Source organism: Amblyomma mixtum, chromosome 3 (genome assembly GCF_055824585.1).
Source record: "Amblyomma mixtum isolate Tamu chromosome 3, ASM5582458v1, whole genome shotgun sequence".
Taxonomy (NCBI): domain Eukaryota; kingdom Metazoa; phylum Arthropoda; class Arachnida; order Ixodida; family Ixodidae; genus Amblyomma; species Amblyomma mixtum.
Genome location: NC_143014.1, coordinates 33342996 through 33366791, shown reverse-complemented (window position 1 = coordinate 33366791; position 23796 = coordinate 33342996). Strand labels below are relative to the sequence as shown.

Below are 23796 nucleotides of genomic sequence, written 5' to 3'. Positions count from 1 at the left end.
GTGGTAGGGTTTTAAGGTAGTTAAACTGACCAGACGTGCGAAAGCATGTGTTTATGGTGGGTTGTCGGCACGTCTGACGACGTAATATTTAGACTCAGGTTAAGCTCTGATCGAAGTTAAGAAGTTAAGCTGATCTGATCTGTTTGCGCCGCAGATGAAAGTTGATGAAGATAGTGATGTGCAGTGCAGAGTGCAAGAGTATATTGCTGTTTAACATGAAGCGTGATCGGCTGCGGAGATAGCAGAGCGCCCTCGTGCAGTGGCCAACGAAGCTGATCTGTTCTTGCCGCCGTGGGTTCGAAACCCAGTCGCGGCAATATTTATTTTATATCTGCATGCGCTGTTCCTATGCTAGGTTTGGTCAAGGTCGCCCTCCCGTTGGCAGCAGCTGGCACAACACTCCTCCGAACTTACCCGAGCTTCATCCCATTGGTTGCAAACTAACCCGAGCTTACCTGAGTTACTCTGAGGCTCCACATAAGGTTCTTGCTTGGGACTACGCTAAGTGGTGCTTTCGCACTAAAAAATCATAATTTCTACATTATTCCAGCTAATTTATCGCAAATGTAAGTTAAAAGATTTGTTAAAGCCATTGAAATTTCGGAAACCAGTAAGTCACGAATTTACAGCACTGGATAATCCATTTTGCACACCTAGTGCAAATTGTTAGGAAGATCAGCTGTGATACTTGTACTCGTAATGAATATATTATAAAAATACTGCAAAAATTATATTCATAACGTCAGTGCATCCTGTATCGTCAGACAGGTGCAGATTGCATTTGTAGTGACGGAAATCTATCTTTCAGTTGCAGTGCATTAGATTTTTCCTTATTTGGCATTGTCACATTTTTGGGGCTGTCTTTTCTTGCGTATTTCACACATTCTTTTCAATCATTAAGAACAAACTCAGACTGTCGTCATTGGCTCTTGCCACTGTCCACCCCATCATTGTTGTTGCTACTCATATTAAATTGGCTCTTGTAGTACAGCTTGTAGATCAGGCTGTAGTACACATTAAGCATCAGGAAAAGTGCACAATTTCCCCGAGAGATTGAGTTTCAGCGTAATTCCTTGAATAGATGCAAAGTGGCACAAATGGCGATTGTCATGAATTCACGACAAACCAGAAATCAACAGCCAAGTCATTAAAAACGAGCATTTCAAGCGTCTGGTAAATCCAGAGGCAATCTTTGGCGGCCCAGGGAGAGTAAACAATTTTTTCCCCTTTTCCTTCTCACAGCTTCCTCACAGTGGAACCATACATATTCATTAGAAAGTGTTGGCTACTAGGAACATACCAAGCTTCGTGTGTAAAAGAGTAGACGGTGGATGTTTGGTGTGCCACAAATTCACAACACCATGTGTTAGTTTTAGAGTTTTGCATTGGCTGTTCTCTTCAGTTTCAGTGAAGGTGGCTGGACACTCAACAGAGTTTGTCAACCGAGTGCTGAGCAGTGTTGCAGCGGGCAACCCAGACGGAGGCCTTTCTGAGCTGTGAGCTGCTGACCTATCCTGAGCAGCCTCTCCTCCAGAGTGGAAAGAGAGAGAGGGGAAGTCTTTATGAGCGAAAATGCCCAGTCCGGTGCTCCAGCAGTGTGTTCCCGGTAAACATGGGAACCTTGAAGTGTCGCATTTTGGTTGTTAACGGTACTGTGATATCAAAGTGAGCTTGTGTGACGGGAATTGTGGGCATTCCCCCGTCTGGAGTCTGTTCTGGCATCGGTTTCAGGCTTTTCATCAACACTATACGGGTCATCCTGCTCTGATGCTTGGTCTTGTATCTATCCACCTCGCAGGCTAATCCAGAGGCCTTGCTTGTTTTGGCGCCCCTCGTGCATGTGTGCGTGTGCAAGGGGGGGCCTCCATCAAAGGCTCCCTTTTGTGCTTGGAGGTGTGCCTCCTTTTCCTCTTTCTTTCTTGAGGAGTACGTGAAGTGCAGTTAAACTTATTACCCTTTGATGCTGGCAAACACAAGATAGTGTGCCAGGTGCTGCAGCAGCAGGGCCATTACATAAGATGTGTTTTGCTTGGCTGTATTGTAGTCAGTGATAGTAGTGCTTCAGTTTTAAAGGTTGGCAGGAAGGCTTCTAGAAAAGACTTTATTTTGAGCGTGTTATAGTGTGTTGGTTTTGAAAAAAATATGTTGCACTGTTCTGCATGACAGCAAAGTGATAGTTATATGTATACATATGTAAATATGCCTGTTGTAAATACGAGTATTTTACATTTTTTGTTGAGAGCTCCAGTATGTTCACTTGTAGGAGGCATGAATAATAGACCTTTATGCACTGTTGCCCAAATGTTCTCCTCTCTGTTGTTTTGTGTTGTTCTTCGCATTCAAACTTTCAAAGTTGCCTCAGGCTGTGAGAAGTGCAAGGTAGTAATGACACCTGGCTATACAAAACCCTGAAGGGAACAACCGAGCATGCGATACCACAGCACAAAATGTCTACTATTGGCAGTGTGCTTCTCTCTTGTTACAGAGTCATGCTATAGCAAAGGGCAGGGTGTGGGCCTTCGGAAAATTCAAGTCAGTGAAACACTAGTCATTTGAGTGCCTTTTTTGTAATCTGCTGCTGTACAGAAAGTTATTAGGCAAACCGTAGGGCCGTGCCTGAATAGGGGAACTTCCTTGCTACATTTCAAGGAGATGTGAGCCTCCCCTCCCATCTTTACACATATTGCTCGAGATTTTGTCTTCAGGGTTGGCATTTTCAGCTTGCAGGCATGGGGTTCCCTTGGTGCTGTTTCGAAGGTATGGCATTCAAGAACAGTTCTGTTGCTTAGAGATTTGTCTCCAGCTTCACTTTTCTCTTTACACGCTGATGCTTGTTTGATTTTTGTGGCTTCCTGGCAGTGTTGTCTCTCGCCTGCTGCAGTAATGGCAGTGCCTGAATCCTGTCGCTCCTCCTTTAGTGTTGCCATTTTCCAGTGCGTGGGCTTCCGGTTGGCCCAAATGTTGTTGTTTTAGTGCAGCTTAAGCGTATGACCTGGCCTTACGGCCATCACTTTTGTTTCTAGCCCTGTTGTTATAGTTGTTGCCACTCGCTATATGTTCTGTTGTTTATAATCTTGCATGTTGGCTCGCTATATGGGTGAAAAAATGTCAAAGTGAGCACTGTAGCTGACTAGAGCTGCAGGATGCAAAGATGTGCAATGCTGTTTTTCGGACTCTTGTTGCCACCTGCACGCCAATCCTGTGCCAGGTGAATGCACCTCGGGTGGAGAGATGTACAAAATATTTTTGTAAAGAGTGTGTGTTGTCTAGTTGTTTTACAGTACCTGCAGTGCAACCATAGCAGTTACCACCTCGTGGTATTGAGGTTTTCTTGGCAGATCTGCCATCTAAGCTGATCTGAAAGCATTACTTGGCAGCTTTTTCATTCCATTGTTGGAGCTGTGGGCAATTCTGTTTGGCCCTTTGCCTCCCCCATCCCCCTTTGTTTTTCCTTGAGTTGCCCGGTGTCATTTTGTAGCCTTGCTTAAGCTCCTTAAAGCTGCAGTGCTCAAGGACAAAAGCTTTGTCTGTACCCTCCATCTAGTGAAACCAGCGGCATTAAGTTGGGTTCTGGGCATTCAGTTTGTTGCAGCTGTGCGTGTGTGCCAAACAGTGAGAGCCAGTCAAGACATGATGAATGTGCACGCACATACAAACACACCTACACCACACGCTATGTAATATAGATTCCAGTGGCTGTTCTTGAGTCATGACGCTCTTTGATAACAGTTATGGGAGCACTGACCTCTCAGTCTTGTGGAATTTGTGCTTCAGTCCAGCTGTGGTTTTGAGCGTTATGGGATGTTGCCCACCCATGTAGTCAAGCTGTACCGGTGCCAACGTTAGTTGCTTCATTTTGCAAATCTCTATATACCCAGGGCACAAGCAAGTTACTTTTCCTGTGGATGGATCGTAGACGAGTGGTTGAAATGGTGTGTTAAACAAATCGGCTTAGCAGCATTCTTTTGCCACATTGCAAGTGAACACCAGGGTTGGTAATCACGTAATCCAGGAGCCTTGCAAAAAAAGGGACTAATTAAATGAGACTGAGTGAAAGCTGAAAGCTTTTGAAAACTGGAGAAATTTTAGCTATGCGGTGTCCTTTTCCGAGTTCAAAAAGCGTACTCTGCGGGACAGAGGAATGAAAGCTAGGTCACTTCTCTTAACTAGCGTACTGCTGCACAGTTGTGTTGCAAGGCATACACAGGCACAACTGTGTTGCAGTGCAAAGCAACACAAGTCCCTGGTTAGGAATGCTTTATGCATCACTGCTTTCTTCCCAGACCAATTCATCAATCGCAGCCCAGTTTGAGGCAATCTGCATGTTAGCCTTGCCTGCAGGCTGCTTGTTGCAAGACAGTGTGTGCGAAATCCATGTGCTAGTGCAGTATGGCAGAAGGGGCAGCTAAGCTGATGCCAGAACAGCAGGGATGGCAGTGAAAAGCAACCCCAGCTGCCGCCATCGCCATGAATGCTGTGCATTCCAGCTGCATGTGAACAGAAGAGAGGTTTTGTGACTGTGCCTTGGTACTCTCAATATCTTCGCAAAGCAATTTCAGGGCCCACCATCGGCTATCTCTACACATCACATTGAAGTTGGCAGCACTTCATATGCTCTTGAAACCCATTTTTAGTGTAGCAATCGGTAAGTGTCTGGCTGGGTTGAAGCTGACTGAGACCATCTACGGAGGTGAGAAAGATATGAGTGGAGTTGCTGTGACAGATTAGTTCCTAGCAGAGTTGCGGAGTTGCCAATCTGGAATGATTTTCCAGCTTTTTGGAGGCCTGGTATGGAACAGAAGAGGATCTGCTGTCACTGCTGTGGGAACTAAATGGAAATGGAATCGGACCTGTTTCTCACAAAAGGAACTTCATTTACCGACATGCATCTACTAGCACTGATATGCACAGTATCCAGTATCAAGCTGGTGTAAAAGCAGCCCTGATTTCGAGCCATGCGGAAACTATTAATCACTGAAAAAGTTCATTGTGTGTCCATTCTGGCTTTCCGTACATCCAACACCCTGTTGTAAGTTTACAGGCAGTCACCTGAATTCTGTGTGCAGCGATGGCCAGTTCAGCCAAGTGTTTTTTGCCCTTTTTGACACAGATTGTGACGCATTGCTGCGATTTTGTGGCTGTGGCATCCAGCTGTTTGGCACAAGTTCATGGGTTCAGTATGTATTTCTATGAAGGTCAATTGCAAAAGTGCCCACGTACGGCACCATTAAGGAATCTCAGGTGGTTGACACACATCTGGAGCCCTCCCCAATGGCATCATCAGTAGCCCAGTGTTCCTTCAGCACATAACAGCCAAAAATTAAAGAAAAATTCAGGGGGCACTTTGTTGACCTAAAGTGCAGTGAGGCACTTTAGGTCAACACGGCGCCTTAAGCGCCGTGTTGCTGCTTGTGTCACTGATGTGTGGTTAAGATGTTAAGCTTCGCCTCTGAGAGCGGAACGCGACAGCGTCTTGCAACGCTGCTAGGGAGTCCATAGAACGCCATCGCCCGTTCGGTTCTACGCCTTGCTCGTCGGTAAATTGGTTTTTGAGGAAAGGAAATGTATCTGTCTCTCATATCTCGGTGGACACCTAAACCTCGCCGTAACGGGAAGGGAGGAAGATGGGAGTGAACGAAGACACCGTATTCACTAGACGTGCCTTTGTTCATTCCAAACCATCGAGCAGGCGTGGCGGAGTGGTAGCGTGCTCGTCTCGCACTCCGGAGACTGGGATTTGATTCCCGAGCTCGGCGAATTTCCTGCTTGGTTTTATTTATCTGGTCTGACTAGAAAGGTTAATTAGGCTAATTGGTTAAGTAAGCAATTAACTAAACTCAGTCCCACTTACTTGGAGCATCACTATACGATCCTTTAATTAATTGCATGGTTAGAAGCCAAAGTACAATTGGCCCCGTTTGAAATTCGCGCACTGTGACGTCACGACCGTTTGGACCAATTGAAAAGCATGACATTTCTGTCGACAACCTCTGCTTACAACGATGAGGCATTAAAGGCTTCCGCCTTAATACCTCTTATATATTCATTTGTGTATAGGGTAAATAGTAAACTGTGGGGTTTCAACGTCCCGAAGCGACAACATGGGTACGGGTATGAGGGGTGCCTTAGGAGTGGGTGGGGGGGTGGGGGCTTGAAATTTGGTTGGACCACCTGGGGTTTTTTAATGCGTACCAACATCGCACAGCACATGAGCACTTTTGTATTTCGCCTCCATCGCAGCACAGCTGCCACAGCCAAGATCGGACCTGTGACCTTGTGATCAGAAGCCGAATGCCAAAGCCACAGCCACTGCGGTGAGTTTTGTGTAAAAAATGTTACTTCGTATAGCAGCAACGGCATTGCTGCACCAAGTACTGCACTCTCTTCAAGCATATATTCAAATTTATACTTGAAAGAGCTGCTAAGCCAAGCAGAGAACAGAATTTGCTACAGTGCTTTCAGGTGGAAATAAAAAGCAGTAGAAATGCCTCTGTGTAGATGTTTGAGTTTTCAATAAAATAAGCTTGGCGGCGAATCGCATTGCAAATAGCTTTCGATTCCAGTAAGAAGGCCCCATTTGTCTGTTCATGTTACAATGTGTATAATTGGGGATGAAACACAGGCGTTGGCAAAAGTTGACTAATCTTGGCGTCCTTCTTGGATCGCATATTCTGGCGTTTTCATGCAGCAAACCAACGGACTGCATGCTGCAAGTTGTGCTGAGCATATACGTCATATATGCATGTAGAAAGCTAAAATGTGTTTTTTTTTTATTTAAGCATAAGTATAAAATGGTGAAAAAGCCAAATGCTTCGTCCAGCATGGTTTGGAAGTAGAGGGCAGCACTATAACTTAGGTATACACATACCCGAGCTTACAAGGTTTTCACTAGGGCATTATGAGCTGTTTTGTATTTCTGGCAAAATCATATTTTGCAGCATGTTGCGATATTCTGGAAATAAAGGAATGAAATGGGACCACATCACCATTTCAAGAGTGGGACTCTGTTTGTATTGGTCACTCCGAGGATTTGAAAGGAACAAAAATATTGCCGTTCCCCGTTCTGCAGAATGAAATTATAACTGCTGGCCCCCCTCCGCAACTCTGACTGTTAGAGTTTGCAACCTCTATCTCTTTGCGGTAGATTACCCTTATGTATTGGCACACTGTTGTCACCCTTGTTGTCTAGTTTCCAGACGCAATTTGAAGGAGCAGACATGTGCTCCATTTTACACAAGTTCCTGGCTTCAAGAATCGGAACCTTACGGTACCATGAATGTGATGAGATTGTACAGAGAAGTGCTTATACTGGATGTAAAGTGCTTGTTTATTCTTCATATAAATAAAGAAATATGTTGCGAGATGTTTGCCACGGCCCATTGCTCGGAGTGCGGAGGTGCACAGAAATGAAACTTTATCTTGTTCACATGCGTGCATCTATATATATATATATATATATATATATACATTATGCACACTGTACAATCACTCTTGGAAATGCAACTTGTGCGAGTGTCTGATTCTTGATTCTGCTGGCAGATCAGTGCCATCAGTCCTCGACACCCAGCGTCGGAACAGGAGAGCTAATGTTGAAGCACTGCACAGGCCATTCCACCCTCTTCCTTTGCAGCAGCTCATAGAAGCTATGAGGTTGCCCTAGCAAGTCAAAAGAGTCTTCGCTTCAGCACATAAAGAACACATGCAAAGAAAAAGAGCAGTGCTAAAATGATAAGCACACGATCAGTCATCTCTCTGCGGCCATACTTCGTAAGCAGTTTCTTTGACTGAAGAATCGCGCTGCTCATTTGCCGGGACTCTTCTTGGCTTTCCGTAATCGCAGTTGATGTGTTCACTGCAAACAGCAAGATTATGTTAATTTGTATAACTGCGTTCCACACCAGATGGCAACATGGTTACGTCACACACATCCTGTGTACCAGGACTACCAAGCACATGCATGGCTACCCAGCTTTAGGTAGTGGCTATCCAACCTTGTGAGGAATTGGGAACTGTATATGATGCTTCGCCACTGAAACAGTCACTTTAATGACACTTTGCAATGACACTTTGCAACATAGAACCAAAAAGCAGCAATTCTCAAAGAAACTGAAAAGAGCAAAAGCTACCAGCACAAGAGTGCCCATATTTCTTCGCTACCTTCAGAGAGCTAACAGCTCATCACAGCTATTAACCATGGCAGCAATATTAAAGCAGTTTCTTTTGTAAATTGTGAAACTTTAGATTTTACCGAAAACCTTGAAACCCCTCCCTTTCCCCAGTACAATGGCTCTCAAGAAACTTTATTCAATTGCTGCAGCCCATCCTTTACTTTTGAGACATTTACATGAACTGTCCACGTGAGGTTCACCAAGAAAATGGGACCAAAACGAAAATTCTTGTAAGAATGAAATTAATGCAGCATTCTTGGAAAATGTTTTGCACAGACCAACATCCGGTTTGGTTTATGGGTTCACGAGGTTTAACGTCCCAAAGCGACTCGGGCTATGAGGGACACTGTAGTGGAGAGCTCTGGAAAATTTCAGCCACATGGGTTTCTTTAACGTGCACTCACATCGCACAGTACATGGGTTTCAAGCATTTCGGCTCCACATTGAACTCGCGTCTTTTCGGTCAGCGGCCGAGCACCACAACCACTGAGCCACCACGACAGCGAACTAACAAATGACCATAATTTCTCCATGTGGAGAAATTATGGTGGAAATGAAAAAATTGCATCACATTGATAGCATCACGCATGATGTGAACACATAAACAAGGGATTCTAACTTTAATTTGGGGCAGAAAACTTACTCACGTTGTACGAAGTGCCATACTGGAGCAGAACTGTGGTACTAGTAGTGCATCCCACCACATGACCTCGTACTGCTCTACGTAAGTTGGTTGCTAAGTGCATCATGTTTTCATCTTTTAAACATTAGTTATTACATTTGATTACCTTTTCAACTTTTTTTAGGGCATCTCTAGTGCAATGAAACTTTAGGCACTGCATTTCCATCGACAAGTAGAATGTCAGAACAGCAGCAGCCCTAGCAGCATGGCAGCACGCATCACTGCCTTATATGCATGCACACAAAAAATTTGGAGGGGACACTTAAGCTTTGTCTCGACCGTATGATGCAATAGCTTAATGGATTAATGCCCATGCATGCGGAACTGGTCATTCTCGACTTTACATTCACAGATCCCTGGAAGTCCTAATACCACTCCTGGCGCAGTAGTGCAGCAGTGGGATCATGTAGCCCAGGTTGCTCTTCCCAAGCAATATTTTGTGACTAATCCTTAATTTACCAGCCACCTGCCACGGTGGCCCATCTAGGTTACTTCTCCGGCTGCGAGGCTTCAAATGGTTGCCAACGCCATTAAAATTAAAAAAAACATGTAAGAATGTATACATCAGCACAAAAGTAATGCAACAGTCCTGAGGGCGTGCGACAAGATGACAGACTGTTTAATAAAAGGTTACTTTCTTGTGACTGGGGTTATATTTATACTAAAGCAGCGTAAAAAACAGGACAAAGCGAGAGATGGAGACAACATGAACGCAGGGTCATATTTGCTCTTGGCTTTTCATTATTTTGATGATACACAAGCATGAGTGCATCCACTGATCAAAAAATTGTTTTAAATATGTCTTATGCCAATCCTAACTCAAATTTGGACATGAGTCTTTCTCTTGCAGCAAAAAAAAAGTATGGTCCTTAAAAACCTGTGCCAGTACCTTCAAAGGACCACTGACCAAAATGTGTCGTGAGATTATGATGGAAACGAAAAGATCTTTCCTCATATTATACACACTGAGCACTCCCATATCCAAGAAACAAGGATCTATAATTTTAATTCGGCACTGAAAATCTCGCAAGACAAACTGAAGTGCCATCTTCCAGTGTGTCTTACGGGTCAGCAGCGGAGCACCATGACTACTAAGCTACCGTGGCAGCTACTCATTCAACATAAACCCTTCTCACCACAGAAGCAAAACTTGTTTTGAGATGTTGCAGGTAAACTGATATCTCCATTAAACTGATACAGTTAAAACTCGATCTAACAAAATTATGGTTGGTTGGTGGTTGGTTCATGGTTTATGGGGTTTAACGTCCCAAAGCGACTAAGGCTATGAGAGACGCCGCAGTGGAGGGCTCCGGATAATTTCAACCACCTGGGGTTCTTTAACGTGCACTGACATCGCACAGTACACGGGCCTCGAATTTCTCCTCCAAAGAAATTCAACCGCCGCGGCCGGGATCGAACCCGCGTCTTTCGGGACAGCAGCCGAGCACCATAGCCACTGAGCCACCGCGGCGGCGATCTAACAAAATTAGATTTTACGAAGTTCCCAATGTAAGAAACAAATTTTGATTCCCCAGCAAGTACCCAGAGGGTTCAATGTTCTCAATAACCCTAAACAACAAAACAAACGACTGCTAAACCCAATTTAACAAAGTTTTTCTGGGAATAAATGAGTAAAAAAAAAAAGTTTATTTCTCACTACACTCATTTTGACCAGACTTGCAGCTTGTTGGCAGCGTGCCAACAGTCATGCCCCAGTCACCCAGTCATGGCCCTGATTTTGTGTTGATGGGGCCGCAAGCTATGCCGCTGCACAGAACAACTCACTAGGCAGTTCTGCTGCGCTCCCCACCTTGACTTCAAATCCAATTTAACAGATGACACTTTCAAGCAAAAGCGATTTGGGCTGCTTTGACGGACTTTTCATATTCACAGGCATGAACTGTCGGCAAATACGATGCCGCGGTAGCTTGCAGGAGCTACTTTGTTATGATTTTAGATTTCGAAAGACAGAAAAATGCCTTCCTCGATGTTACAAATTTCCCGATGTAACGAAATAATTCGTTGCTGCTCTTAACATTGTCAAATCGAGTTTTAACTGTAACATACCACTGAATCAGACAGCAAAATCAATGTCTTCTTGAAAGTAATAACATTCGAGAACAAAACAAATAAAACATATTTCCTTCTAAAGGGAAGGAAAAATGAGTGACAAAGCATCATAAATAATAAAAGTACCTGCGCCGCCCGTGATGTCAACAAAAAATGGGACACTTCAGCTTGCACACAATTATCACCGTTACTGCTGGGCACTAGCTTTGCACATGTTCCACACACATCACACAGTTAGCGAAACATTTTAGTTTACTTTACTGCACCAACACTGCTGTTACTATACTGAGAACTGACTGCACATGCATGCAGTATACACTCATAGCCAGTGCCCAACAGTAGTGCCAGGGTTATAGTAACAGTAGCAATATATAATGCCAGTAAGTGCAAGAAATCCAATGGCCAGCTAGGACAATTAAGAATGCACAAATTTTGGCTACGAAAGTGCAAATGTCAAGGAAAAAATATTTTCTGAATAGTATCAGATAAATTCAACCCTTACGACATCCATGCCATTTGGTGACATGCATCCTTGATGCTGAAAAACACAGGTAAAAGCCACTGGTGTGCACAAGGCAAAAGAAACCAATGTTATACACTAACTTACAAGACGCAGCAGTATGTGCACCTAAGCAGTGAGTTTTAAAATGTTTGCACACAATTGACTGCTTGGAAAATACATCATGACTGGTAGCAATAACTTTTTTGTAAGAAAAGTTTTTTTTTCTCTCAGAGTCGTGTTGCCCCTCATGGTATCAAGAATGCGGCTATAACAGTAACTGCAGTACTTAATTCTTTCGTTACTGCGCTGACAGCCATCGACTATACACGGATCGTTTTGGTGCACCACAAGAAAGTGAATCTAAAATGCTTGGATAAGCAGCATAATCCACTGCACATCTTGGAAACTACTGTTTTGCTCTGTCATTTTCTGCTCAGCAGGGACATCCTTAGAAAGAAAAAAAAAAAAACTGGCCAGAGAGAGGAAGTTTGATCGTACAGTACACTATCTGACACATACTGTACGCTACAGAACAAGTTACATTGTTTACCCACTTTAACCAGTTTAACAACAAAGTTTCATTATGACAGCAACAGCAGCAGATGCAGGGCCCAGTCATTTGGAATTAGCTGTGATAGCGACACGTTAGAAGCCGGGAACTTTGGCAAGTGCATGGAGCAGTGCATTGCTTTAAGTTTTAAGTATATTCGCACAATAAAACACCTTTTGGTGAGAACAGTTGGTTTCTTATGCTCAGGGCCCGTTTAACGAACCAAAAGCATGTTTTACTGAAAGCACCATACTGTGCAGCCGGGCAGGAACATGGTGCTCATATGGCCAGACCCTCCCTCTAAAAATGGAATATTTAGTGCCATTTGCTCCCTTGCTATAACAACTCCGCTCATGTAAAATGTTTTATTCTTGACAGATCATACTTATAAAGCACCTGTAAGTACCGTATTTTCCGGTGTATAAGACGCGGTTTTTTTTCAAAAATCTTGCTGGTGCGTCGTATACAAGGGTGCGTCTCATATGCGAATTTTCCGGGTTTTTTTTTGCAAGTTCAGAAATCACTCAGGTTCATGGTCAAGCTTTTTCCACCGAAAAAATATTACTACCAATAACGCGGTTGTAACATGGTTAATACTTCAATACGGGGACCGCCGTGCGCAACTTTTTTAGGTGAACTTTATCATGAAACGGCGGGGTTGACCACTTCCGGGATCTTAAACACGTGGCCGTTTCGGAGGCCCCAAGCAAAGGTAATGTGAAATGACAAAAGATAGCGACAGTCGCGCTTCTCGCCATCAAGCCAAGAGAAGCCGATGTTTTTTTTTAGTCACCCTTTGCAAGTACGTAGTGCGAAGAGAATGCTTCAGACGCGTTGCCTTTTCAATAGCGCATCCGAAGATGAAGACTTTGAAGGTTTTATGTAAAAATAAATTGTTATGGACATAGAGTTCTTTCGCTTTTTTTTTTCTTTTGTGCTAAAACGTGGGCTGGTATGGCGTGAGTGTTGCATTTTTCGATCACTTAGCGTTGCTTAAGAACTGCTCACACGTACGGTGCATTTTGCGATGGTCGCATAAGCATGTTTAATTAAGCCTCACTAGCCTAACTGGGTAAATGGGGGTGCGTCTTATACGCGGGTGCGTCTTATATACCAATTTTTTCAATGACACCCTGCATATATGGCGGGTGCGTCTTATACAAGGGTGCGTCTTGTACACCGGAAAATACGGTACATGAATTAGTTGAAACTGACCAGGCCGGCCAGCTCAATTTCAGAAAGCAGCTCATTAAACCAAATGCTATTCTCAAGAAAAGCACTGCATTTTATCAATTCTCAATGTGCGATAAGCCTGAACAAATGCACAGCAAGATGAACTGCAAGCTTTCACTGCCAGATGGCAAAGACAGAGCCTTTCATGTATTCTGTACAGTATGCAAAGAGCAATGTAAGGCCCCTAGCTTTTCGTGATTATTGAAAAAATCGTGGATCTCATTAATTTGCAGAGAACAGTGTGTTAGCAACCACATTTTCTTTTTTTTCATGCTGTTGCTTATGCTAACATCATTAGGAATGACAAATCAATGGGAAAATGTTTAAATCCATATATCTGCATGAATATAAACTAAGGCTGGATGGGGGAGTTAGATCTTATAAAAATTTTTAAAAATATTTTTACGATTATAACCCAATCTGCGATCTCAACCTAACTATAAAAAAGAAGAAACTGGAACTACACAATACAATACATATGCTAGGGATGCATCGATGTTATTTGAGAGGCAACGCTTCAGACGCATTCAACACAACTGTGTGCAGGAAAGCCTCCAATGCATCAGTGCACGTTGCACAGTCCATTACCAGAGATTATTCAGTCGCTGGGGGGGGAGCGTTGAGTCAAGTGTCATTCTTCAATGAAAAGAATACCCAGGGCTACCTGACCTTGAATGTTCAATTTAAATTAAAGTACGTATATTTAGACTATGCAAGGCATGTTTAAAAACAAAATTAATATTCTATGTCCCTATCACAGAAAGTTAGGGGCCTAAGTGATGTGGGTACTTAACCTCTAGGCACTATTCTTCTGCATGACATGGTCACCATGACCAACTAACTTCATGTTCTATCAAATAGGCAAAATAAATATTCTGGCATGATATATAACTTATAGAGGTTACAACTGATGCACACAGCCATGTACAATATTGCAGATATACTGTACATTCCAGATTTTTTTATGAACCGAGAGCAGCTTAGTACAGCCACAAACATTTCCTCTTATGTACGTTGTATCTAGTGTTCATTCCAACTTTTATTGATACATGTTCAAAGATTTACTCATTATTCACTTGCGAAATATTCAATTCAGAAATCCCAATAAAAACACACACTCTGACATTGCAGTTTCTGTTATAGTGCGTGACTGATTGTTTAGAACTGATAATGCATTTTTTACACTTAGAACCAATGAAAAGCATAATTTAATTATGCTGAAAAGCATAATTAAAAGCATAGAAAAGCATAAATAAAAGCATAATGTGTGGGAATGTGAAAGAATTAGTTTTTGTAAGACTGTGTTTTTTTCATTAAAGTTCTTTCTATGAGACTGATAATCTGTGTGGTTTGTTATGCATGAAGACTACCACATGTTGGGAACTTCAAGCTGCAGGCAGTGACTAGTAAAGGCCAAGTGCGCTACAGGAGGAGCAGGTGACGTCGCATCGGGGGAAAGCCACGGCAAAGGCCCTTCAGGGCCAAGCGCGCTGCATAGATGACGGGCCACGGTGAGAGAGTGCCTTACGGGCAGGCGATCCCTTCTTGGCTCCGACTCGGGCGGATCAGTCAGATGACGTCACTACGCACGCACTGGTCTTACTGGTTTTCCTCCTCACTTGCCGGCCTACCCCATGAGTTGGCACCGGAGTGGGATCGTCCACGCACAAAGTCAGTGCCGTGACATCACCCTATATGCATGCATGCATCTATCAGCACAACGTGTGCACCTCGCTCGGACGACGTGATGACGTCATCTTTTTGGGACTCTTGGCCTCACTAATGACAGTCGCCAATGGAATTTTGCTCAATGGGGCTACTAATGCTTTCACATAAAAAAAGCCTCATCAACTAATGGTACCACATAAAAAACAACCTCAGAAAGGCGGCCAAAGAGTGCTTAATACATAATATTTCATCAAAATTTCAACATTTCATAATGAAATAGAACAATGCAACAAAAAAAAGTAACTCACCAAGCAAGTCTAATGCATTTTCACTGTGTTTTACTTGGTCTGCCATCAGCCTGCTGATGGAGAACAAATTCTCGGTCATGCCAGATGTACTTCTCAGCAGCGTCTCTTTGTCTGCGCGGCCCCTGAAAATGATATAATTCCAGTGCATTGGTGGCATCTCAACCAAAAAAAAAAAAAAATCAAACAGTTGACATACAACAAGTAAAAAAAAAAGGTCGGGTTTTAACGTGGTTAAACCAAGTAGGACGTGCAAAAGCACTTGAGGCAATGCCACCCCAAAGACAACTGCATGCAAGAACTTATCATCAGCCGCTATCGTCAGCCATGTACGGGAAGGGGGGAGAAAGGGGTGCCGGTTCCGGGCGTTGATGGTCAGCTTTGCTAGTCAAGTAGTAATAAGGGGGCGATTACTCAATGGCATCCACCCAAGCACAGCCACATGGTTACAGAGGAAAGCTATACAGCTTCCATAGAAACTTTGTAGTTAAAGAAAAATTCGTCCTGGTCTAGGGTTCGAACTCAGGACCACTGCTTCACTGAAGCAGTAGCTGTATGGCTGCACTTAGGTGGATGCCAATAAGTAATTACTCCCTTATTACAAATCTACTCCATCTTGGGGGATTCCCCAAACATTTGACAAATAGTAAAGCAGTGCTTTCACACTAAAAATGTTTACCAATATTACACCCATAACATAACTGCTCACCACTTCTCCATCTGCCTCAAAAGTCTCACACACCTCTTCTCTTGGGCTCTTGGGCTCCAAAGCTTGACCACATCATACCCCCATACGGCTTCATATGTTGTGCTATCATACAAACCCTAGGCTAACCAAACTAGAGCACTGCACGGGCCTCAATCTGAGGCCCAAGCCTGGCCCGGGCCCGAGACCTGAAGCCCGAGTCTGGCCCAGGCCCGCGGCTTCAAGCCCGGGCCCAGCCCAGGCCCGCTAAATTATCGCTCTAGCGAGCCCGGCCCAGCCCATTTCACAGTAACGCTTGAGATTTACTGCTCACTCTGAGCAAGTATACTGCTACTAAACCGATAAGAAACTGGCCGACAAAGGTTCTGAAACCACAGTTTGGCTTGCAGAAAGTTGGTTCTTTTGAACCCAGAAGGAAGTGATTAAGAGCAGTGCTCGCCAGGCCCGTCTTTTGGACAGTGATCTCGTGTCGGTGCGCAAAGGTAAACTCGGAATGTCTGAGAGCCAAAAAAAAAAAGGGCTGCATACACGCGTAATAGACTACTTTGCATTCCCCCATGATTTTAATCAGTTATATTTTGCCGCCCGGAAGTATAAACATTAAAGCTGCCTAGCAAGCCGTGGGATGGCATTTTTTTAGTGAACGCGATCTCACAGGTTGAACTCATAGCCGAACTGGTCGCTTTTCAACAGAAATGAAAAGCTAAAAGGCTTGAGTATTTCACGGTGTATGTTTTGAAGACTATAAGCGTCCTAAACTAATATGTTCTTCCCGAATGCATTTCTAATAGTGTATAGGTATGTTTTGGGATGACGAACGATCAATGGCCAATTAATACCGGTTGAATTTTACTCTTACTGGTGGAGCAGAAGATAACACACGAACCATGTGATAACTTACAGGGCAAAACACTTGTAATGAGAACCAGGCTGAAGAAGCGGGGAGGGTTAGATGAGGTTATGAGATGAGATTTACAAACTCTCGCGAGCTGTTGTGGCTATTTCATTTACGAGACGTTCCAGTCAGCTGATCAAAAAGAAAACCAAACCTGGTTTAGTTTGTGAATTTTCTCACATGAGAAAAATATAGCTATACAATAAAAGCTACGTTTTTGGGGCTTAAGGGCCCAAGGGGAGTCAGGCTGTGAGAGACACCGAAGCAGAGGGCTCCGGATCATTTCGACCACCTGGGTTTCTTCAACGAGCAATGATAATGCAAAACACATGGCTGTCGTGCTTGCCGCCTAAATAAAAATGCGGCCGCCAAGGCTAGGAGCAAACCCTGGTTCCCTGGCTCAGTAATCAAGCGCCTTGACCACTAAGCCACCACGGCGGGGAAATAAGGAAATAAATAAGTCAATGAATAAAGCTTAGTTTTTTTTCTCACTGAGTGCTATAACACATAGCTCATCCGTGTCACTGCTCCAATGCCGCAGTTGTGCACTTCACTCAGCATTAGTGAATGAATAGTCGGAGACGAGCCGTTTCTGTACGGACCCAAGCCCGACTTGGGTCCACAGCTTTAAACCCAGCCCGGCCCAAGCCCGCAGCTTCAGGCCCGGGCCCGGCCCAGGCCCGGCAAAACAGATCATGTCCCGGCCCGGCCCAGCCCGTGGGCCGGGCCCGGGCTTTCGGGCCGGCCCAAGCCCGTGCAGTGCACTAAACCAAACCACCGCTGCCCTTTTCTAAAAAAAAAAGCACAACCTAACTCATAGGTGTTCAATTTTTAAATAGGTCACATATGGGTACTTCAAACAGATTGAATGAGGCATGCAGCAGCGTCTTGCTGTATCACCGCCCAATTGTTCAAAGAACTGCAGGCACAAATAAGCAGGAAAAATATTCTTTGTTTACATTTAATCTATACAGAGTAACACAACATGTATTTGTAACATGGCCACATTAAACTGCCTTAAGCTGAGGTGGTCCTTATGTTTAAGGATATGTGCATAGTGTCACACAGCAGCCCTTGAACAAAGGAAATTTAAGAGAGCTCACTGCAAAGGAAGTTCATTGATAAGCCTTAAAGGCTGAAGGATGTAGTCTCATTCATAATGAATTTGCATTATTAGTGAACAGTTTAACATAACCAGCAAATGTAAGTTAAAGCGATTGAAACAATTTTCGCAACTCCAGTGAACATTTAGAGCACACTTTTAAAAATAGTATTTCACGTCCATGACTTGGCATGCATTGTACTCGAGACCATTTAAGAATGCTACTTTTGTAACCAGGTCATGTGTCTTCTACAGTGTACACATATTTGTTGGTTTCTTGTGTAATACGCTGTAGTGCGCAAGTTTTATTTTTTTTTTTTAAAGCCTTAGCTACCTTTTATTCTGCTCCACTGCTTATCATTTTTTTTTCACAAATGTGTGCACATGTCATGTCCGCAGAGCACACACACCTGCAGCTATTCCATCTCTGCCAGACCCACCATGAAACACGTAAAAGCCAACTTGCCAGCCTTGAATTTTATACACATAGTGTGTACGACTCCATTAAGAACATATGATGATGGGGAGCAGGTAAGGGTTGATGGAGAGACAATGCAAGACTATGGGATGACACCATTGCAGTGCCAACAGAAAGCTGCTTGACAAGACTGTGCCAACAAAGGAAACGAAGAAAATTTTCCACCGACTGAACTGCTGCCATACGCAGCACGATTCTGGAAGTCCCAACTTTGTCCCACTTGACGCTCAGGTTGATCACTACGAACACCAACCACAAGGAACATGCTATATTGGATGTGCATTGCATTTGACCTGAACAACCCAGTGCCCACTACAGCTAAGACTGATGTGTTTAACAAACATGTTTTCATTAATGCATTCTTTTTCATGCATATCCCGTGCATATGGAAGCTTGATAAAAAATTGCAGGGAACACTTAAGCTCCGCCTTAGGGGTATGACATGGTAGGGCTAATGGGTTGATGCCCATATATGCGGAACTGGTCATTCTTTACCTTACATTCATAGATCCTTGGGAGTCCTCATACCACTGCTGGTGCAGTGGTACAGCGGTTAAGTGACGTACCACTGCCCCGTGATGGCAGGTGCTGCCACTGGTGGGGCTTGTGCGACCCATGTTGCTCTTCAACCTTCAACAACCTCTCGCCCCCAATCATTAATTTAACTGCCATCTGCCATGGTGGGCAGTTCGCTCACAATCCGGTGAGAAGGTTGTGATGATGCCACAAGGTCACGTGACCTAGGTGGCCCACCTATGTTGCTTCTCTGCAGGTTTGTCATGGATTTTTCGCTCGCGGTCAAAGACGGCGATGCCAACTTTCCTGCGACACGGGCTTCTTAACACTATTGCGTTAAACTTAGTTTCTGTCACTTAAAAGCTGTTTTTTTTTTTTATACATTTCAAATGACCATCACCTAATGGGCCCCAAGTGGCACCTGCAAAAAAAAAGCACTTCACAGGCTGTGTAACAGTCACTTATATTTCTCTGCAACAGAACTTTCTTAAGATGTCAGCTGCTCCTTTAGCTCAGACCCTTAGTTCAGAGGAGCTGGGCAACTCTGGGGGTTTTCTGAACATTTTGAGTATATAACCACATCACATTCTTAAGAGTCCCCATTCTACAGCACAAACAAACGTTTTTCAAAACACTGAGTGGAAGTGTTTTATTTTAAAACAACAGAAAACAGGAAACCGAAACTGGGTTTTGATCAAACTATGACGTGACGGCCTAGCAACCTATGATGTTGCGGATACTGTCCCAAAACTTATGGTAAGCGCATTGACTGGCTGAACTGGCGACTGTAGGCGACAACTCGGTCATTATTTGTCTGAAGTGACCAAAAACAAGCATGAAATTTTGTCCTTCAGAAAACACAAAGTGAATATCAGTGAGCTTGCCAAACTGTGACATCACACACACAATGTTGCCCGTAGAAATCGCCCCGATTGAGGCCACAAAACTAAAAACTTCAAAACTTCTTCGTGCTGCAACAAGACATCACCCAGCTGTGAAATTTGGCGAAAGTTTCAGTAAAATCCTTGTAGGTATAAAAAACGCACAGTTTCGTTCAAGGTGCTTACTGACAGAGGCATCAGACCAGTTTTTAAACACTGCCCATCAGTCACACCCACTTGGTTTTCCTACGCTCTGGTACTTTTTACTCGCAAACCACTATTTCTCGAGCTTCCAGAGAATAAGCACACCACAGTTACAATATCAATCCCCTCATCCAATTAAGTCAGTACTCTCATCTGCATTGCTCTATGCTCTTTAAATAATGGCAAACAGGCGAGACATTTTGGCACAATCAATTTTTTCTTCTCGGGAGAAGCAACTGACAGGTTCAACAGTTCACTTGAGCAACAAAAATCCCCACCACTGCAAAAAAAATGAAACAATTCAACTTGCAGGTAAAAAAGCACAGAATAAGGCAGTGTACACTTACTAGAAAGACAAGAAATTCTCCATTTTACTAAATAATAATAAGTAAGACTATCCTACCAGTCTAAACTTACCACTATCACTCTAGTGCCACTAGCGATCGTGTTGTTCGTTTCTTCTTTGTGTGTCCTCATCCCCTGCTGCGCTACAGTCTCGCTAAACTTACCATATATGCTACAAACAACTGTCTGCCGATTCGAATTCACAATTCATAATTTTTTGCACAAACCAGTCGCACAATAATGAAAGGGTTGACATCGTCTAAAGTTGATATCCCATACAGTTAGGATCAGTAACAACATAGGTAACAGCCGAGCATGAGAATATTAGAGAAAAATCAAACGGGAACGACTGGTGGGTAAAGGCACAGGCGAATTTTTTGCTGTTCTTAAAGGGCAGAGGGGTCAGGATCCTACTACCCTTCTACAGTCTTCTAGTGCCCTGTACCTCACACCATCTCCCCCTTTTCTCCCCCTCACTCTCTTACATGCTGCCACAAGACAATGCTCTTAATTCAGAAATGCATTCCTGGCCTCCACCTCATATTTTCCAACTACAGGAAAGAGTAGCAACCTTAAGTTCGCCCAATGGCTCATCACTGCATGGATCCTATGTCATCTGTCCAACGGTGCCAAAACATGGATTCAGTATTCGCTCTACAAATGCAAAAAATATGCTTATTTCCACAGTCAATTAGATATTTACTTTAAATCTGCAGTGTAACGTCAGTTTTGATGATGAAAGACTCAAGTGAGCTAGATAAAGACATGCCACTCTACGAAGCCAATGAGCTTATGCAGCCTAAAGCCACATAAGATAAGTTTTGGGCAGAACTGAGGCAAAAAAGAAAAAGGGCACTAGCATACCAATAAGAACTGATGGTCAGCCAAACAACATCACTTAAACAAGACTTTGAAGCAGGAAATATATGGCGCAACCTTGCACAAGATGTCGCTACACTGCATTTCTGCATTAGTAGGCTTCAGCACAGCAAAGACCTGCTGCATTTTTTTTTTCTCTTTTTCACTGGAATAACTGCTATGCCTTTGCCAAAGAAAACACATTTTCACACGACAGCCTTACGGGTCCTGTGTCACAGAAAAGACACTATTGGTGGCAGCGGCGCCGCCGGCCGTGGGCAAGAAAATCCTGATGGAAGCAAAGAATAAAACTGAACTGAAAAGAAAATTGGGTTAACTTGGGTTTGGGTGAGAACTGAAGCCAGGACAGTTCAGATTGCGATACGGACATGCTACCCCATAGGCCACAAAGATCGTTGGTTCAAGCTGAATTAAGGCTGAATTTATGAAACCATCTCACATTGACACCTATTGGTGGACAAACAAAGCAGGCACAGCACATTCGACACATCTAGCCTCGCCTGTACTGGTCACACTGGGCTTAGCATTAAAACAACGGAGTTCAACTCTGTGTGACTAGAGTCAGCTAGGGACCACTCACAAACAATGTTCTTCAGCACACTCTGTGGAGGCGCATTACCTTTGCTTGACATGTCCTCCAGATAGGAGACGCTCCCTGTACTGATCATCAATGCTCTTCTCAACAGCAAGGTTTGCCTTGCGCAGTGCGTCAATGTTGCTGAAAAGACAATGCATCGCATGATTCAACTGCTGCACTTGTGAGGCAGCGAGAAATGTGAGCAAGGGATAAAGGGCTCACCGTTTCATTCCAATCACACAGTCATCAACCTTGCGTAATAACCGCTCCTTGTCTTCGGTTTTGTCCTGTTCTATCGCAAATGCCTTCAGAGTCTTGAATATGAAACATTAAAAAATGTTACAACAGTGAATGCACTTTTATTCACATTCTGAAGAAACTCAGTGCTTTGGTTTTTGCAGAAGTGTTCATAAAGAAGCCGAAAAAGTTAATGCGTTAATATGGAAACATCTATCACCCTTTTTCTATCTTTAATATAGGCTCATCAGTGGGTTTTCACGGCTGCATGCTACAGTGCCCTGCAAGAAGCCTCAATGGCAGCAGATGAGAAAATACTGTGCATCAAACATTATGGGTGTGTGGAGCATGCAAGATTGGTGAAGTTGGAATGATGTCTGCCGTAAAGTTAAGTATGCAGTGGGCATGAAGAACGTATCTGTGGAGTGTCTGCAGTTGCCCGCCTTTTCTCATACTATATCTTGTACTATCGCGATCAATATGAGCTGCAATGCACACGGTGTGGCAGGAGCTCAGCTCTCAAACCAGTGCAAGCCCAGTGGTGCTGAAAATTGATAGCTAGCTGTGGATGCAGGCACAAAGTACACTGAATGTTTGTGCAAGTTGGGTGCTCTATGTGGAACCCCATTGATCTACTACGAAGCGGAAACATCAGCTGGTTCACTGTGGAATGCGTTGCAAGTCATTGAGCGCGATAATACATCACCGCTCGCATATGCGCGTTTCTCCACCGAAGTTCGCGCATTCTGCTGCTGCAACTAATGTGCGTCAAGAAAGCAGATATGCAGCACACCCGACAATGCAATATTTTTTTTATTATTATTCCATGCAACTCTCCCAGCTTGTCCGTTATTCTTTTACGGTTTGTTATTGCACTGCAAACATTCTTGCTACATAACACCATCAAACTTTCTTCGCTTCCAAGAAGGCAGCACTAGAACTACACTTCGATCGCCAGCTGATGACACCCAAGTAACAAAAAATATGCAAACATTACCCACTTGGCAAAAAATCCGTAGAGTTTGCGCAGTAATTATGCTCACCTCCAATGTCTTCTTGAATTTTCGCATACCCTCCGCAGCTTCCAAATTAATGGCATTGAACTGTTCTCGGCTATCGCAGTCATTTTGGATATCCTAAACAACGGCAAAGAAATGTCTTGTAATGTTGCACAATAATGACAGCATACAAAATGATGAAATCGCACAGCAAAAAAAAAAAAAAATCAAGCGGAGCTGAGGGTGAGAAAAGAAGAGGGTGCCTCCTCTGTTACAGCGCTCAGTCAAACTGGTAACCAGGCAAGGTACCACTGGTGATCTTGACGTGACGTTCACCGTCACATAACGTTTTGTACAACGCAACTCTCGGAGAACACAAATACAGTACTACCTGTATGCAGGTCTTCACACGAAGATCTAGCTTGAGGAGCTCCTGAAGCAAAGAAGTTTCGGTATTCACGCTATTATTAATATTTCTAACGTTACTTCTCCATAAGCTTGCCATGCTGTGAGCACGGCCTATACAGTAGTACAGTACGTCGTGGCAGTGAAGCAGCAGCTGACCCTGGCTTAAAGTTGCTTGGGTACCAGCTGGTTAGACCGGCTGGAGATTTTCCGACCACGGTACAGCGCTCTAGAATAACCACGGTACGTAACTACAGTGGCTAACGTAACCACGGTACCACGGTACCACGGGGCCACGGTGGCCACGGCTGGCCAGTTTCCCCGTGATAACGATTATCATCATCATTAAAAAAAAGTTATTGAGAAAAAAACGTAATATTTTGTAAACATAATAT

General features: G+C 43.7%; 2 protein-coding genes across 4 annotated transcripts in view; one reads left to right on the top strand and one right to left on the bottom strand.

Moving 5' to 3' along the window:
• Window positions 1-2295, top strand: part of REPTOR (repressed by TOR) — a 35234-nt gene extending 32939 nt beyond the window's left edge. The window contains exon 4 of the mRNA XM_089578656.1: window positions 1403-2295. Within this exon, the coding sequence (XP_089434782.1) occupies window positions 1403-1500 (98 nt within the window). The 3' untranslated portion in view covers window positions 1501-2295. The remainder of the gene's footprint in view (window positions 1-1402) is intronic.
• A 5102-nt stretch (window positions 2296-7397) lies between these two features.
• On the bottom strand, window positions 7398-23714 carry Sec20 (vesicle transport protein Sec20). Of its 3 annotated transcripts, XM_089578645.1 has the most exons (7): window positions 23388-23714; window positions 23042-23134; window positions 21984-22075; window positions 21804-21902; window positions 15182-15303; window positions 7765-7852; window positions 7398-7679 (listed from the first exon to the last, which is right to left on the bottom strand). In XM_089578645.1, the coding sequence occupies exons 1-7, from the start codon at window positions 23499-23501 to the stop codon at window positions 7550-7552; spliced, it is 738 nt and encodes a 245-aa protein (XP_089434771.1). In that variant the 5' UTR covers window positions 23502-23714; the 3' UTR covers window positions 7398-7549. The 3 variants fall into 3 exon arrangements, with proteins under 3 accessions (XP_089434771.1, XP_089434772.1, XP_089434773.1); XM_089578646.1 differs by having other exon boundaries at window positions 7398-7852; XM_089578647.1 differs by lacking the exon at window positions 23042-23134.
• Between the last annotated feature and the right edge of the window lie 82 nt (window positions 23715-23796).

Coding starts and splice junctions, on each gene's coding strand:
- Sec20 (XM_089578645.1), bottom strand. CDS start 23,501: ATGGCAAGCTTATGGAGAAGTAACGTTAGAAATATTAATAATAGCGTG. Junction 22,076..23,041: donor AATTCAAGAAGACATTGGAG/GTGAGCATAATT, acceptor TTCATATTCAAG/ACTCTGAAGGCATTTGCGAT. Junction 21,903..21,983: donor TGTGTGATTGGAATGAAACG/GTGAGCCCTTTA, acceptor TTGTCTTTTCAG/CAACATTGACGCACTGCGCA.